This window comes from Cavia porcellus, unplaced genomic scaffold, assembly GCF_034190915.1.
Source record: "Cavia porcellus strain 051 isolate PalLab524CR breed Dunkin Hartley unplaced genomic scaffold, mCavPor4.1 scaffold_23, whole genome shotgun sequence".
In the NCBI taxonomy this organism is placed as follows: domain Eukaryota; kingdom Metazoa; phylum Chordata; class Mammalia; order Rodentia; family Caviidae; genus Cavia; species Cavia porcellus.
Window position 1 is genome coordinate 16,169,812 of NW_026947506.1, and position 16,378 is coordinate 16,186,189.

The window sequence follows — 16,378 nt, forward strand, 5'->3', positions numbered from 1 at the left end:
TGAAAGGCCTGCCAAAGTCCCCGGAGGCACCAATTTACCTGTATCATCCAAAGTTGTGTGTCACACATTCTCGAGCTACTAGTGAAGGCATCTTGTGACACTTCCAACTCTTATGTGCAAACAACACACTAATAAATAAAGTATCTATCGAGGAGTCCCGGATGATGAAAGTGGTAGGAGACTAGTGACAAATAGTAAACTTGCATGAACCATTTCGTTTCCTTCATTCAAGTCTAATCACAATATGACTGATTATTTATGTGTATAGTTAGCATGTAGTGATCTCTCACTCAGAAAATCAACAACCCTAGGAAAACATGGAACAGATTTAGAGTTTTCTAACCAAAATGGGAAGCAACAGGAGCCAAATGTACCTGACCTTGAAAGCAGGCACATGGATTAGCCTTATCACACCTCTGTGGAAGACATCTCGGTCTAAATTCTTAGGTACTGTAACCCTGAATCTTTAAAGTTTCTATTCCTCTTTACTTTCCATTTTGCACTTGTAATTCATCCTACTGTCATCTTGTAATCTCAATAAACCGCAACTTACTATGTATCACAAGGTATATGTCAGGCAATATTCTTGTATCTGTACACAAGAATGTGGAAAAATTTTTGCCCCTTCAGTTCTAACATAGCTCTAGGGCTGGATTAGAAACAAAAGCAGCATTTTCCCACCTTTCATTAGCCTGGTTTAAAAGGCATTGCTACACAAAGAGAATTCATGAAAAAATGTACAAAATGTTCCTACAAGGCTGATGACATTTTCCATGCAAATGGAATTCCACAGTGTATCCAAGGAAGAAACTTATACAATATTCTAAGAAGGGTTAATTTTGGAAAAATTTTACCCTATTTAAAAGGAAATTCAAGAGCTTGCATTTCATTAGCTTTACTACATTTTGTGTGTGTGTTTGTGTGCGTGTGTGTGTGTGTGTGTGTGTATCTCTAATAGTGAGTGTTATGCTCATATTTGTAAAAGTAGCTATAGAGAAGAAAATTTATTACAAATTACCCATGATTTCTATTTTTCTTGTCATTTTGTACAAGAAAGTATCTTCTTAATGTAGAAGTATCAAAATCGACACAACTGAATTACAACTAGTGCACATATTTTGTATAAAATTCAGAACCTAAAATTAACTAAGAGAGCACAGCAATGATGATTGTTGGGTATTGCACTGATAGGGGCATTGAACCTATTTTGGTTATGCTAGTTATTGCAGAATCAGGAAATCATCAACACTAGTGAGGGGAGATGTTTGGACCTGGGGACTCTTGTTCCTGGTAACAGTGATAGCTAGTGAGGCCAGTGGACAATGCTGAGAGGCTCAGCAGTGTAGGTAAGCAGCAGACATCGAGGTCTTTACTGTCTGGCACAGAATGGAGAAGGATTTTGTCATTCAGCAGGAGGGAATGTTTGGCGGGAGCCATGTTGAAGTGAAGCCAGATGAACCTTAACCAGAACAGCTGCTGGCTTCCTTTAGAAGACCCTAGTTGGGGGCAGACACATGGAAATTGATTGGAATGAGCTTATTCAAATGAGCCTCCTCTTGAGGCAGGCTGGCTAATGCTGTCTACTACTCCATCATAAGGCAGTGCCTGGTTTGAAGGGAAAGAATGGCGGAACTCAGAACACTGTATCCATAGGGCATCTAATAATGAATCCAGAGAGAATCCTGGAAGAGAACAATTTTTTTTTTCATTCATTTTTCTTTTTGGCTTGGTATTTTCTTGTTTTATTCATCTGCTTTTGATTTCTCCTTTATTTTGTTCTTAATTTCTGCGGGTGACTGTGATTCCTAACTTCCCTGTGGGTATGCTTTTGTTTGGATTTCAATTTTTCTCTTTCAAATCTCATTTAGTCTTCTGCATTAGTTTCCCCCAGTAGGTGGGATCCATCTACCATCTCCGTTGTATTGTAATCTGTTTCCCTTTGGCCATTACTCTTCTTCCTCTGAAATATATTTTGAATCTTAACCCTTGAGGACAGATTGGACATATCATGAATTCATATATTGTTTATGATTGTTTGCATTCTGTTTTATCTTCCCGAATTCAGTTCATACTGTTAGGAAACTAGCAAGTATCACTCCAAGAATTCAACTGAAACAGAAAAGACATGAGAACACACAAATCAGACTAATCCTCTGGCACCCAGGCCAATAAAGCAAACCTGGGGGGAAATTATGTTGCAAAATTTGAAAACCCAATAAACCCAATAGTAGGTTACTTCAATGTGGCAACAAGGCAATTGAATGAGGCTGTGGAATATATTAAAACAGAAGTAATCTCTCAAGTAACCACAACTAACTACAGAGATTACCAAAATACACAACCTTCTTAGTGATGTTAGTTCAGACACAGCCCCCAAAAAAAAGGCGAGCTTACAAGAACTGTTGAAGCACAACCTAAGAAATAAATGAACCCATTAAATAGATTCAAGCCGATATGCAAGAGAAAAAAATCCATTTTAAAAATTCAGAGCACTTTAGGCCAGTTTGAGGAAAGGACTTCACATACTGAGTACAGGCTGGCACTTAGTGACGAGGAGAGACAACAAATGACATTAAAAGCACTTTGTAGACATCATGACAGAAAGCTTTCCTGGTACAGAAGAGGAATTTAACCTACCAATAATTGAGGCAATTATTTCTCCAGTTAGCACTGATTAAAAGAATTCTACCTGCCCATGTGTAATAGACAAGTTTGCAGACATTCAAATAAAAATAGAGTATCAAAATCTGTTAGGGATGGGCTGGGGATTTCTCTCAGTAGCATAAGCAATTTCCTGGCAAGCTGTAGTCCTGAGTTCTATCCCTGGTAACAATAAAAATGAAAAAGAGAAAAAAAAAATCTGTTAGGGATGAGGACTGTTGTGCTCCTTCCAATAAGGTCCCCAAGTACATGAGGGTATGTAACACTTGTGAGGCTGGAGGAAAACTGGATCACACTCTGAGTATGTAAAACAGAAAAAAGAGAAGCTTTGGAAGAAAGCCAGTGATATCTATCCCTGAAGTGGTAGCCCTTCTTACTGTCTACCTTCCTTCCTTCCTTCCTTCCTTGTTTTCTTCCTTCCTTCCTTCCTTTCTTCCTTCCTTTCTTGCTTCCTTCTTTCGTTCCTTGCTTCCTTCCATCCCTCATTCCCTCTGTCCTTTCATTCTTTTGGTTTTTAATTCAAGTTAGTATTTAATCCCACATGTCCTTGAAACTGCAATGATATTCCTGCCTCAGCTTTGAGAGTGCTGGGATTAATGATGTGTTCGCCCACACCCTGCAAATCAGCATTGTTATTTTTTGTGAAAGGAGATAAAATTAAACACAACAAAACAGAGCAAAATTGGACATAATAACGCAATGTAAGAGATATAAATTTCAAAACTAGATAATCTGAAATCTTCCCTATCTATCATGTTGTCTATTTTTTTCTTCCAAATAGTTGTCCATGTCTTGCCACACAGAATTCATACTGAGAAACCTAGTATAAAATTAATCCAAACAGTCTGAGAAAGGAGTTTTAGGTCTTTAAAATCAGACAAAAAGGAAGTCACTAATGGCTGTGCTAGAATCGGTTGTTTGCTTCAAAATGCCTATGCATACTTTCATGTATGTGGAAACTCAGTTAAACACAACCAGCTTTAAAAAAAAAGACCATATTTTATAGAACAAACCAAAACATGGATAAAAGTATTGGGCTTCAAAGAGATGATCGAAGGAAATCCCCTCCTTACTACATTGCCTAGGGTCAACCTCTCAAGGGACGTCCAGATTACTGGCTCCGACATGCTAATGGGATAGGGGGAGAAGATGTGATGTTTGTTTCTCAGCCTGCAGGCTGGCAGACTCACAGCTGCTCATGGTGGGGAGAGGGTTTGCCTGGACTCCTGGCACTCCCAGCATGACCCATGTCCCAGGAAATGCCAGTGGAACTCAGTAATATTACTGTTTCCAAACATTGGGTCCAAGGAGTGAACTAGGTTAGTAGGAGATCTAAAAGCTCTGAGGAAGTAGCATTTACAGTTGTCCCACACTAGACTTTAGGTTTAGAGACATTCTGCCAATATTCACTGTTTGTGCCTGTCCCAAATCCATGTCCCTTGCTCCCGACACTGTATCAGATTACCCAGAAGAACCACCTCTTCACTCCCAGCACACCTATTTCTCATGGAGCCTTGAATCTGCTCCCTTCACATTACTTCCCTGCAACTGGCTTTCACACACATGTGATCCCAAGGGAAAAGGTGCCTTATTGACCGATCTGTCCTGCTTTGCTCCTTACCACCAGAAAGGAATAAACACAGAGGGCCTACTGAGAACAGTGGCATGCTGGAGTTACTATCCTCCACCCTAGCCTCTCATCTTCTGGAAATGGCAGGAAGATGATAGACCAGAGAACTCCCCCATATGAATGAGACAAAAGAAATTCTGGGCTAGTCAAACAGACTGTTTTCATAAACATATAGAAAAGACAGGTAGGATGAAAATTGACTGACTCTCACATTTTGAGTGAGACACACCTAGGGCAATTGGATTAGAATAGGGTGGGAAGAACCACCATAGGGTGGATCCTGTCCTAAGAGTTATAAAAGGGACACCAAGAAGGAAGAATCCTTTCTGTTTCCATGATGAGGTGGTTCCCTGCTTGAAACTTGGAATTCATATCCTTGCTTCCAGCCCAGATGAATTAGCCTCCTGAAAGGAACTCAGACGGGACTCAACAAGGCTTCGTATTTTAAGGTCTGTGCATTTTGGTGAGCTATTTCTTTGAGTGATCAAGAAACTTTTCAGAATTGACTTATATACTAGGAAATCTCAGTCAGCTTATTTCTAAATAAGTATTTCTTTTAATCTATAAACTAGGCTCTCTACTTGTGATTGCCATACTGCCCTGCCTGTCTTGGAACTGCTGACTGCAGTGAAATTTGTGCCATCTGGTGAAGAAGAAATTTGATTCCTGTGACTTGACAAGCTTGCTGCACTTTCACTCTGCTGATGTTAAGGGTTTCCAGTACCGCAGGCCCAGCAGAAATGTCACAGGGGCCAGCAGTGGACAGCAGGTACACCACAGACATCAAAGTAGTGAACGTGTCCTTTTTGTGGACCATTGATAACATTAGATTTTGCCTAAAGGAAATAGATGACTGCATTCAAAGTTCAATCTTTTCAGCTGAAGGAAATGATCAAGTGAAATGGTGCTTACGACTCTACCCAAATGGTCTTGATGAACAAAGCAAAGATTATGTGTGCTTATACCTGGGAATGATCTGCTGTCCAAGGAGGGTAGCTCATGCAAAATTCACCTTTTCCATTCTGAATGCCAAAGGAGAGAAAACCAAGGTGCTCTCAAGTCCACAAGCTTATACATTTGTGCGAGGAAAGGACTGGGGATTCAAACATTTCATCCTTAGAGAGTTTCTTTTGGATCCAAACAATGGGCTTCTCTCCAATGACAAGCTTTCCTTCTTCTGTGAAGTGAAAGTAGCACAAGATCCCACCAATCATTCCAGCCAGAATATTAGGAAGCTGGTTAAGGTTCCTGAGGGCTGCTTGGCAGAGGATCTAGGAGGACTGTGGGAGCGATCCCAGCTCTCAGACTGTTGCTTGTGTGTGGCTGGCCAGGAATTCCAGGCTCACAAAGCCATCTTAGCAGCTCGCTCTCCAGTTTTCATGGCGTTGTTGGAACATGAAAAGCAAGGAAGCAAAAAGAATCGTGTTGAAATCAGTGACATGGATCCTGAAGTTTTTAAGGAAATGATATACTTTATGTACACTGGAAAGGCACCAAACCTAGGGATCATGGCAACTGAACTGCTGGAGGCTGCAAGCAGGTTTGGTCTGGAGCGCCTGAAGCTCATGTGTGAGAACCACCTGTGCAGCAACCTCTCTGTGGAGAATGCCGTGGAAATCCTCATCTTGGCTGACCTCCACAGTGCACATCAGTTGAAAACCCGGACACTGGATTTCATCAATTTTCATGTTTCTGACATCCTGAAGACCTCTGAGTGGAAGGCCATGGTGGTGTCCCACCCTCACTTGGTGGCCGAAGCCTATCACTCTCTGGTTTCCATGCAGTGTGCATTCATGGTACCCCCATGCAAGCGTGTGAGACTGTCCTAAGATCCCACATGTCCATTTATCTTTCCAAACCCTGGCCACATTTGCTGCCCCTGAACCATAATATGCTAGGGCAATCCGTGGAAACTTCTCTCTTCTATGTGGAAATATTAAATTGTGCCTCTCTAGGGGAGAGAAGGGACCACCGTCTTAAGGTCAGAAAAAGGAAATGCGATACTGAGAATTTAGAAGTCGTGTATCATGCATTTTCAAATCTGTGTTTTATAATATTGAGCAAAGTGGGTTTTTACAGTGTCGATGCCAAACGGAAACCAAAACTCCTGTCAATGTTGAAGGCAGACCTGGGGTGGGGCTACCCTTAGAGGCAGGGACCATGAACTTCACTCTGTAAATGCAAGACTCCTTCCTGGCTTTCTGCACCATCATGCATCCCTGGGCACCCCACTTGTAACACGGGCTTTTTGCTGTCCCTCACTTTTCTCTGTAAATAAACCTGAATCTTACTTTGTACAGTTGTTTGGCTCCTCATCCTTTTTCTGTATGTTAGATTCAGAAGCTAAGAAAAATTTCAGTGTGCTGATGATTTCAGGCCCATCCACGGGATGAACACAGTGGATGTACAATGTCACTAATTAACATAGTAGATGGCAGAAATAAATGACCCAGAACTCAGGCTGCTGAAGCCAAAGGACAATCACACAAAGCAAGTCTTTGCTCATGTTGTCCTGTCCCAGTGACACAGACAGGCAGCACAAGCACTACAGCACATTCCCGCAAAATCTAGGCCTCTGAGCGAGCAGTCCAATCATGGTCCTGGAGAAAAAAGAGAGGAAAATGCTCAGATTTACGAAAATGGCATGAAAGAGAATTAAAAGTAGAAGTGTTTTATGTATTTCAGAGGAATTCATGTTGAGGAAGCAAAATTTATTACTTACAAATGCACTGAGAAATGGCTGTTGGCAAATTCACACTATAAATCTCAAAAAGAGCTTTCTCACTGTGAACATTTAATATTCATAAGAATAGAATACATGTTTCTATGGTATTATGAAGAATAGAATTAAAATTAAAAATGAAAACGTAGTGGGTTTCATCTCAAAGTTTGGGCTTTTGTAAAAATCATTAGTGGTGTTACTCTGGAATCACCTAGAATATGTAATGGCTCAGAGCTTCTAAAAATATATAAAGAAATGGATCCCCTTGTCTTGAACAGGTACAGGTTTCAAAACATTTGTTTAATCAGGGCTTACAGCTGGTAACCCTTTATGTGCTGGTTGTGTAAATCTTCATGAATGTCAATATGGGATAACAACCTGTATAACAACTATGCAGTAAAATCACTAAGAGTTTTGTCTCTCTCTCTCTCTCTCTCCCTCTCTCTCTCTCTCTCTCTCTCTCTCTCTCTATATATATATATATATATATATATATATATGTCTATCTGTCTGTCTGTATGTCTGTCTATCTATCTCTATCTCTCTCAGTCTTTATCATGGCTTGAACTCACAACTCACAACCTGGTTATTGCCAGGCAAGTGCTTCTTTGGCTCAGTTTACTGCCTGACTTTTGCAGATATTTGGCATACATATGTCCTATTCTTGTGTCCTTACTCCTAGAAGTGTCCCTTTCTCACCTCAAGCCGGCTGAGATTGTTGAAAATGAGACAAAATAATTCACTCTGTGTGCATATTTCTTGAAAAGAACTATGGTTCTTAGATGTTTTTGGGAATATGTGTTTTGGTATTATCACCCTCAAGTTTTATTTCACGTCCATTCTCTCCTCCTCATTAAAGAGAATAAAACAGGAAAAGCTTTAAAGGAGGAAAAAAGGAAAATTTTTATTAATTTTTTGTGTGAAAACTTTCAGAACACAGATTCCTCAGCTGTCCATACCTGACTTGCTGATTATGTAGGAGTCATCCCAGTTGCTTGGGAATCGCTGTTCATCCTACAAGGGAGAACATTCAAATGTTAATTTTTTTCTTTCAAAATATGTAAATAATTATTATCTTTTACATGAAATGTGGAAATTAAAAAGTATGAGTTTCTATCACTGCATCAAATGAACAACAAAAAACATTGAAAATAACTTACAAAGTGTAATTTCCTCATAGTGAAATGAATGGAGCAAAGTGGATTAGGGCAGAAGATTTTTCAGGGCAAGCACAGGTCTTCTCAGCTTCTCTGAGTACAAATATGTGTTACAGTGACTTATTGTCAAGTGCTTCATAGAAACAGAAGTTATATTGAATGTACAAATTGACCAAAAGAATGTTTTCCTTGCAATTCTACAGAGGAACCAGGCAAGAATTGCAGCTTAAGTGGCTGAAGGGCAACCAGTGAGATATGGCGCTATATTAACACTCTTGTGAGAATGACATGCCAGCTGTTAAGCATTAGGAGTTAGGACTGAGAATGCCTGTTCATTCCCTCAGTTGGTGTCACAGTTGTGAACTCTTGAAGGCTGAAGTGCTCCCGTTCCCAGAAAACAATCATCCCTCTGCGATGTTGGGATTCGATGGGGGTTAATGCTAATCCAACATTACTAGCAGAAGACTTTTTTGAAGAAACCACTTGTTTGACTGCTTAATTCTAAGAAAAATATATGACAGAAGATGAACAAGAATTTGCCATAACTTTACAGGCATTCTGAAACAAGGAAATCACCAACTGCATTTGGCAAGCACTGAAAGGCCTGCCAAAGTCCCCGGAGGCACCAATTTACCTGTATCATCCAAAGTTGTGTGTCACACATTCTCGAGCTACTAGTGAAGGCATCTTGTGACACTTCCAACTCTTATGTGCAAACAACACACTAATAAATAAAGTATCTATCGAGGAGTCCCGGATGATGAAAGTGGTAGGAGACTAGTGACAAATAGTAAACTTGCATGAACCATTTCGTTTCCTTCATTCAAGTCTAATCACAATATGACTGATTATTTATGTGTATAGTTAGCATGTAGTGATCTCTCACTCAGAAAATCAACAACCCTAGGAAAACATGGAACAGATTTAGAGTTTTCTAACCAAAATGGGAAGCAACAGGAGCCAAATGTACCTGACCTTGAAAGCAGGCACATGGATTAGCCTTATCACACCTCTGTGGAAGACATCTCGGTCTAAATTCTTAGGTACTGTAACCCTGAATCTTTAAAGTTTCTATTCCTCTTTACTTTCCATTTTGCACTTGTAATTCATCCTACTGTCATCTTGTAATCTCAATAAACCGCAACTTACTATGTATCACAAGGTATATGTCAGGCAATATTCTTGTATCTGTACACAAGAATGTGGAAAAATTTTTGCCCCTTCAGTTCTAACATAGCTCTAGGGCTGGATTAGAAACAAAAGCAGCATTTTCCCACCTTTCATTAGCCTGGTTTAAAAGGCATTGCTACACAAAGAGAATTCATGAAAAAATGTACAAAATGTTCCTACAAGGCTGATGACATTTTCCATGCAAATGGAATTCCACAGTGTATCCAAGGAAGAAACTTATACAATATTCTAAGAAGGGTTAATTTTGGAAAAATTTTACCCTATTTAAAAGGAAATTCAAGAGCTTGCATTTCATTAGCTTTACTACATTTTGTGTGTGTGTTTGTGTGCGTGTGTGTGTGTGTGTGTGTGTATCTCTAATAGTGAGTGTTATGCTCATATTTGTAAAAGTAGCTATAGAAAAGAAAATTTATTACAAATTACCCATGATTTCTATTTTTCTTGTCATTTTGTACAAGAAAGTATCTTCTTAATGTAGAAGTATCAAAATCGACACAACTGAATTACAACTAGTGCACATATTTTGTATAAAATTCAGAACCTAAAATTAACTAAGAGAGCACAGCAATGATGATTGTTGGGTATTGCACTGATAGGGGCATTGAACCTATTTTGGTTATGCTAGTTATTGCAGAATCAGGAAATCATCAACACTAGTGAGGGGAGATGTTTGGACCTGGGGACTCTTGTTCCTGGTAACAGTGATAGCTAGTGAGGCCAGTGGACAATGCTGAGAGGCTCAGCAGTGTAGGTAAGCAGCAGACATCGAGGTCTTTACTGTCTGGCACAGAATGGAGAAGGATTTTGTCATTCAGCAGGAGGGAATGTTTGGCGGGAGCCATGTTGAAGTGAAGCCAGATGAACCTTAACCAGAACAGCTGCTGGCTTCCTTTAGAAGACCCTAGTTGGGGGCAGACACATGGAAATTGATTGGAATGAGCTTATTCAAATGAGCCTCCTCTTGAGGCAGGCTGGCTAATGCTGTCTACTACTCCATCATAAGGCAGTGCCTGGTTTGAAGGGAAAGAATGGCGGAACTCAGAACACTGTATCCATAGGGCATCTAATAATGAATCCAGAGAGAATCCTGGAAGAGAACAATTTTTTTTTCATTCATTTTTCTTTTTGGCTTGGTATTTTCTTGTTTTATTCATCTGCTTTTGATTTCTCCTTTATTTTGTTCTTAATTTCTGCGGGTGACTGTGATTCCTAACTTCCCTGTGGGTATGCTTTTGTTTGGATTTCAATTTTTCTCTTTCAAATCTCATTTAGTCTTCTGCATTAGTTTCCCCCAGTAGGTGGGATCCATCTACCATCTCCGTTGTATTGTAATCTGTTTCCCTTTGGCCATTACTCTTCTTCCTCTGAAATATATTTTGAATCTTAACCCTTGAGGACAGATTGGACATATCATGAATTCATATATTGTTTATGATTGTTTGCATTCTGTTTTATCTTCCCGAATTCAGTTCATACTGTTAGGAAACTAGCAAGTATCACTCCAAGAATTCAACTGAAACAGAAAAGACATGAGAACACACAAATCAGACTAATCCTCTGGCACCCAGGCCAATAAAGCAAACCTGGGGGGAAATGAGGTTGCAAAATTTGAAAACCCAATAAACCCAATAGTAGGTTACTTCAATGTGGCAACAAGGCAATTGAATGAGGCTGTGGAATATATTAAAACAGAAGTAATCTCTCAAGTAACCACAACTAACTACAGAGATTACCAAAATACACAACCTTCTTAGTGATGTTAGTTCAGACACAGCCCAAAAAAAAAAGGCGAGCTTACAAGAACTGTTGAAGCACAACCTAAGAAATAAATGAACCCATTAAATAGATTCAAGCCGATATGCAAGAGAAAAAAATCCATTTTAAAAATTCAGAGCACTTTAGGCCAGTTTGAGGAAAGGACTTCACATACTGAGTACAGGCTGGCACTTAGTGACGAGGAGAGACAACAAATGACATTAAAAGCACTTTGTAGACATCATGACAGAAAGCTTTCCTGGTACAGAAGAGGAATTTAACCTACCAATAATTGAGGCAATTATTTCTCCAGTTAGCACTGATTAAAAGAATTCTACCTGCCCATGTGTAATAGACAAGTTTGCAGACATTCAAATAAAAATAGAGTATTAAAATCTGTTAGGGATGGGCTGGGGATTTCTCTCAGTAGCATAAGCAATTTCCGGGCAAGCTGTAGTCCTGAGTTCTATCCCTGGTAACAATAAAAATGAAAAAGAGAAAAAAAAAATCTGTTAGGGATGAGGACTGTTGTGCTCCTTCCAATAAGGTCCCCAAGTACATGAGGGTATGTAACACTTGTGAGGCTGGAGGAAAACTGGATCACACTCTGAGTATGTAAAACAGAAAAAAGAGAAGCTTTGGAAGAAAGCCAGTGATATCTATCCCTGAAGTGGTAGCCCTTCTTACTGTCTACCTTCCTTCCTTCCTTCCTTCCTTGTTTTCTTCCTTCCTTCCTTCCTTTCTTCCTTCCTTTCTTGCTTCCTTCTTTCGTTCCTTGCTTCCTTCCATCCCTCATTCCCTCTGTCCTTTCATTCTTTTGGTTTTTAATTCAAGTTAGTATTTAATCCCACATGTCCTTGAAACTGCAATGATATTCCTGCCTCAGCTTTGAGAGTGCTGGGATTAATGATGTGTTCGCCCACACCCTGCAAATCAGCATTGTTATTTTTTGTGAAAGGAGATAAAATTAAACACAACAAAACAGAGCAAAATTGGACATAATAACGCAATGTAAGAGATATAAATTTCAAAACTAGATAATCTGAAATCTTCCCTATCTATCATGTTGTCTATTTTTTTCTTCCAAATAGTTGTCCATGTCTTGCCACACAGAATTCATACTGAGAAACCTAGTATAAAATTAATCCAAACAGTCTGAGAAAGGAGTTTTAGGTCTTTAAAATCAGACAAAAAGGAAGTCACTAATGGCTGTGCTAGAATCGGTTGTTTGCTTCAAAATGCCTATGCATACTTTCATGTATGTGGAAACTCAGTTAAACACAACCAGCTTTAAAAAAAAAGACCATATTTTATAGAACAAACCAAAACATGGATAAAAGTATTGGGCTTCAAAGAGATGATCGAAGGAAATCCCCTCCTTACTACATTGCCTAGGGTCAACCTCTGAAGGGACGTCCAGATTACTGGCTCCGACATGCTAATGGGATAGGGGGAGAAGATGTGATGTTTGTTTCTCAGCCTGCAGGCTGGCAGACTCACAGCTGCTCATGGTGGGGAGAGGGTTTGCCTGGACTCCTGGCACTCCCAGCATGACCCATGTCCCAGGAAATGCCAGTGGAACTCAGTAATATTACTGTTTCCAAACATTGGGTCCAAGGAGTGAACTAGGTTAGTAGGAGATCTAAAAGCTCTGAGGAAGTAGCATTTACAGTTGTCCCACACTAGACTTTAGGTTTAGAGACATTCTGCCAATATTCACTGTTTGTGCCTGTCCCAAATCCATGTCCCTTGCTCCCGACACTGTATCAGATTACCCAGAAGAACCACCTCTTCACTCCCAGCACACCTATTTCTCATGGAGCCTTGAATCTGCTCCCTTCACATTACTTCCCTGCAACTGGCTTTCACACACATGTGATCCCAAGGGAAAAGGTGCCTTATTGACCGATCTGTCCTGCTTTGCTCCTTACCACCAGAAAGGTATAAACACAGAGGGCCTACTGAGAACAGTGGCATGCTGGAATTACTATCCTCCACCCTAGCCTCTCATCTTCTGGAAATGGCAGGAAGACGATAGACCAGAGAACTCCCCCATATGAATGAGACAAAAGAAATTCTGGGCTAGTCAAACAGACTGTTTTCATAAACATATAGAAAAGACAGGTAGGATGAAAATTGACTGACTCTCACATTTTGAGTGAGACACACCTAGGGCAATTGGATTAGAATAGGGTGGGAAGAACCACCATAGGGTGGATCCTGTCCTAAGAGTTATAAAAGGGACACCAAGAAGGAAGAATCCTTTCTGTTTCCATGATGAGGTGGTTCCCTGCTTGAAACTTGGAATTCATATCCTTGCTTCCAGCCCAGATGAATTAGCCTCCTGAAAGGAACTCAGACGGGACTCAACAAGGCTTCGTATTTTAAGGTCTGTGCATTTTGGTGAGCTATTTCTTTGAGTGATCAAGAAACTTTTCAGAATTGACTTATATACTAGGAAATCTCAGTCAGCTTATTTCTAAATAAGTATTTCTTTTAATCTATAAACTAGGCTCTCTACTTGTGATTGCCATACTGCCCTGCCTGTCTTGGAACTGCTGACTGCAGTGAAATTTGTGCCATCTGGTGAAGAAGAAATTTGATTCCTGTGACTTGACAAGCTTGCTGCACTTTCACTCTGCTGATGTTAAGGGTTTCCAGTACCGCAGGCCCAGCAGAAATGTCACAGGGGCCAGCAGTGGACAGCAGGTACACCACAGACATCAAAGTAGTGAACGTGTCCTTTTTGTGGACCATTGATAACATTAGATTTTGCCTAAAGGAAATAGATGACTGCATTCAAAGTTCAATCTTTTCAGCTGAAGGAAATGATCAAGTGAAATGGTGCTTACGACTCTACCCAAATGGTCTTGATGAACAAAGCAAAGATTATGTGTGCTTATACCTGGGAATGATCTGCTGTCCAAGGAGGGTAGCTCATGCAAAATTCACCTTTTCCATTCTGAATGCCAAAGGAGAGAAAACCAAGGTGCTCTCAAGTCCACAAGCTTATACATTTGTGCGAGGAAAGGACTGGGGATTCAAACATTTCATCCTTAGAGAGTTTTTTTTGGATCCAAACAATGGGCTTCTCTCCAATGACAAGCTTTCCTTCTTCTGTGAAGTGAAAGTAGCACAAGATCCCACCAATCATTCCAGCCAGAATATTAGGAAGCTGGTTAAGGTTCCTGAGGGCTGCTTGGCAGAGGATCTAGGAGGACTGTGGGAGCGATCCCAGCTCTCAGACTGTTGCTTGTGTGTGGCTGGCCAGGAATTCCAGGCTCACAAAGCCATCTTAGCAGCTCGCTCTCCAGTTTTCATGACGTTGTTGGAACATGAAAAGCAAGGAAGCAAAAAGAATCGTGTTGAAATCAGTGACATGGATCCTGAAGTTTTTAAGGAAATGATATACTTTATGTACACTGGAAAGGCACCAAACCTAGGGATCATGGCAACTGAACTGCTGGAGGCTGCAAGCAGGTTTGGTCTGGAGCGCCTGAAGCTCATGTGTGAGAACCACCTGTGCAGCAACCTCTCTGTGGAGAATGCCGTGGAAATCCTCATCTTGGCTGACCTCCACAGTGCACATCAGTTGAAAACCCGGACACTGGATTTCATCAATTTTCATGTTTCTGACATCCTGGAGACCTCTGAGTGGAAGGCCATGGTGGTGTCCCACCCTCACTTGGTGGCCGAAGCCTATCACTCTCTGGTTTCCATGCAGTGTGCATTCATGGTACCCCCATGCAAGCGTGTGAGACTGTCCTGAGATCCCACATCTATCTCCATTTATCTTCCCAAAACCCTGGCCACATTTGCTGCCCCTGAACCATAATATGCTAGGGCAATCCGTGGAAACTTCACTCTTCTATGTGGAAATATTAAATTGTGCCTCTCTAGGGGAGAGAAGGGTCCACCGTCTTAAGGTCAGAAAAAGGAAATGCGATACTGAGAATTTAGAAGTCGTGTATCATGCATTTTCAAATCTGTGTTTTATAATATTGAGCAAAGTGGGTTTTTACAGTGTCGATGCCAAACGGAAACCAAAACTCCTGTCAATGTTGAAGGCAGACCTGGGGTGGGGCTACCCTTAGAGGCAGGGACCATGAACTTCACTCTGTAAATGCAAGACTCCTTCCTGGCTTTCTGCACCATCATGCATCCCTGGGCACCCCACTTGTAACACGGGCTTTTTGCTGTCCCTCACTTTTCTCTGTAAATAAACCTGAATCTTACTTTGTACAGTTGTTTGGCTCCTCATCCTTTTTCTGTATGTTAGATTCAGAAGCTAAGAAAAATTTCAGTGTGCTGATGATTTCAGGCCCATCCACGGGATGAACACAGTGGATGTACAATGTCACTAATTAACATAGTAGATGGCAGAAATAAATGACCCAGAACTCAGGCTGCTGAAGCCAAAGGACAATCACACAATGCAAGTCTTTGCTCATGTTGTCCTGTCCCAGTGACACAGACAGGCAGCACAAGCACTACAGCACATTCCCGCAAAATCTAGGCCTCTGAGCGAGCAGTCCAATCATGGTCCTGGAGAAAAAAGAGAGGAAAATGCTCAGATTTACGAAAATGGCATGAAAGAGAATTAAAAGTAGAAGTGTTTTATGTATTTCAGAGGAATTCATGTTGAGGAAGCAAAATTTATTACTTACAACTGCACTGAGAAATGGCTGTTGGCAAATTCACACTATAAATCTCAAAAAGAGCTTTCTCACTGTGAACATTTAATATTCATAAGAATAGAATACATGTTTCTATGGTATTATGAAGAATAGAATTAAAATTAAAAATGAAAACGTAGTGGGTTTCATCTCAAAGTTTGGGCTTTTGTAAAAATCATTAGTGGTGTTACTCTGGAATCACCTAGAATTTGTAATGGCTCAGAGCTTCTAAAAATATATAAAGAAATGGATCCCCTTGTCTTGAACAGGTACAGATTTCAAAACATTTGTTTAATCAGGGCTTACAGCTGGTAACCCTTTATGTGCTGGTTGTGTAAATCTTCATGAATGTCAATATGGGATAACAACCTGTATAACAACTATGCAGTAAAATCACTAAGAGTTTTGTCTCTCTCTCTTTCTCTCTCTCTCTCTCTCTCTCTCTCTCTCTCTCTATATATATATATATATATATATATATATATGTCTATCTGTCTGTCTGTATGTCTGTCTATCTATCTCTATCTCTCTCAGTCTTTATCATGGCTTGAACTCACAACTCACAACCTGGTCATTGCCAGGCAAG

General features: G+C 40.4%; 1 protein-coding gene across 1 annotated transcript; it reads left to right on the forward strand.

Annotated features, from left to right (window-relative positions):
* The first annotated feature begins 9,320 nt into the window (after positions 1–9,320).
* Positions 9,321–14,885, forward strand: LOC134472267 (speckle-type POZ protein-like). Its single transcript, XM_063233541.1, has 2 exons — positions 9,321–9,332; positions 14,460–14,885. Exons 1-2 carry the CDS (start codon positions 9,321–9,323, stop codon positions 14,883–14,885), a joined length of 438 nt encoding a protein of 145 aa, XP_063089611.1.
* Positions 14,886–16,378: the final 1,493 nt, after the last annotated feature.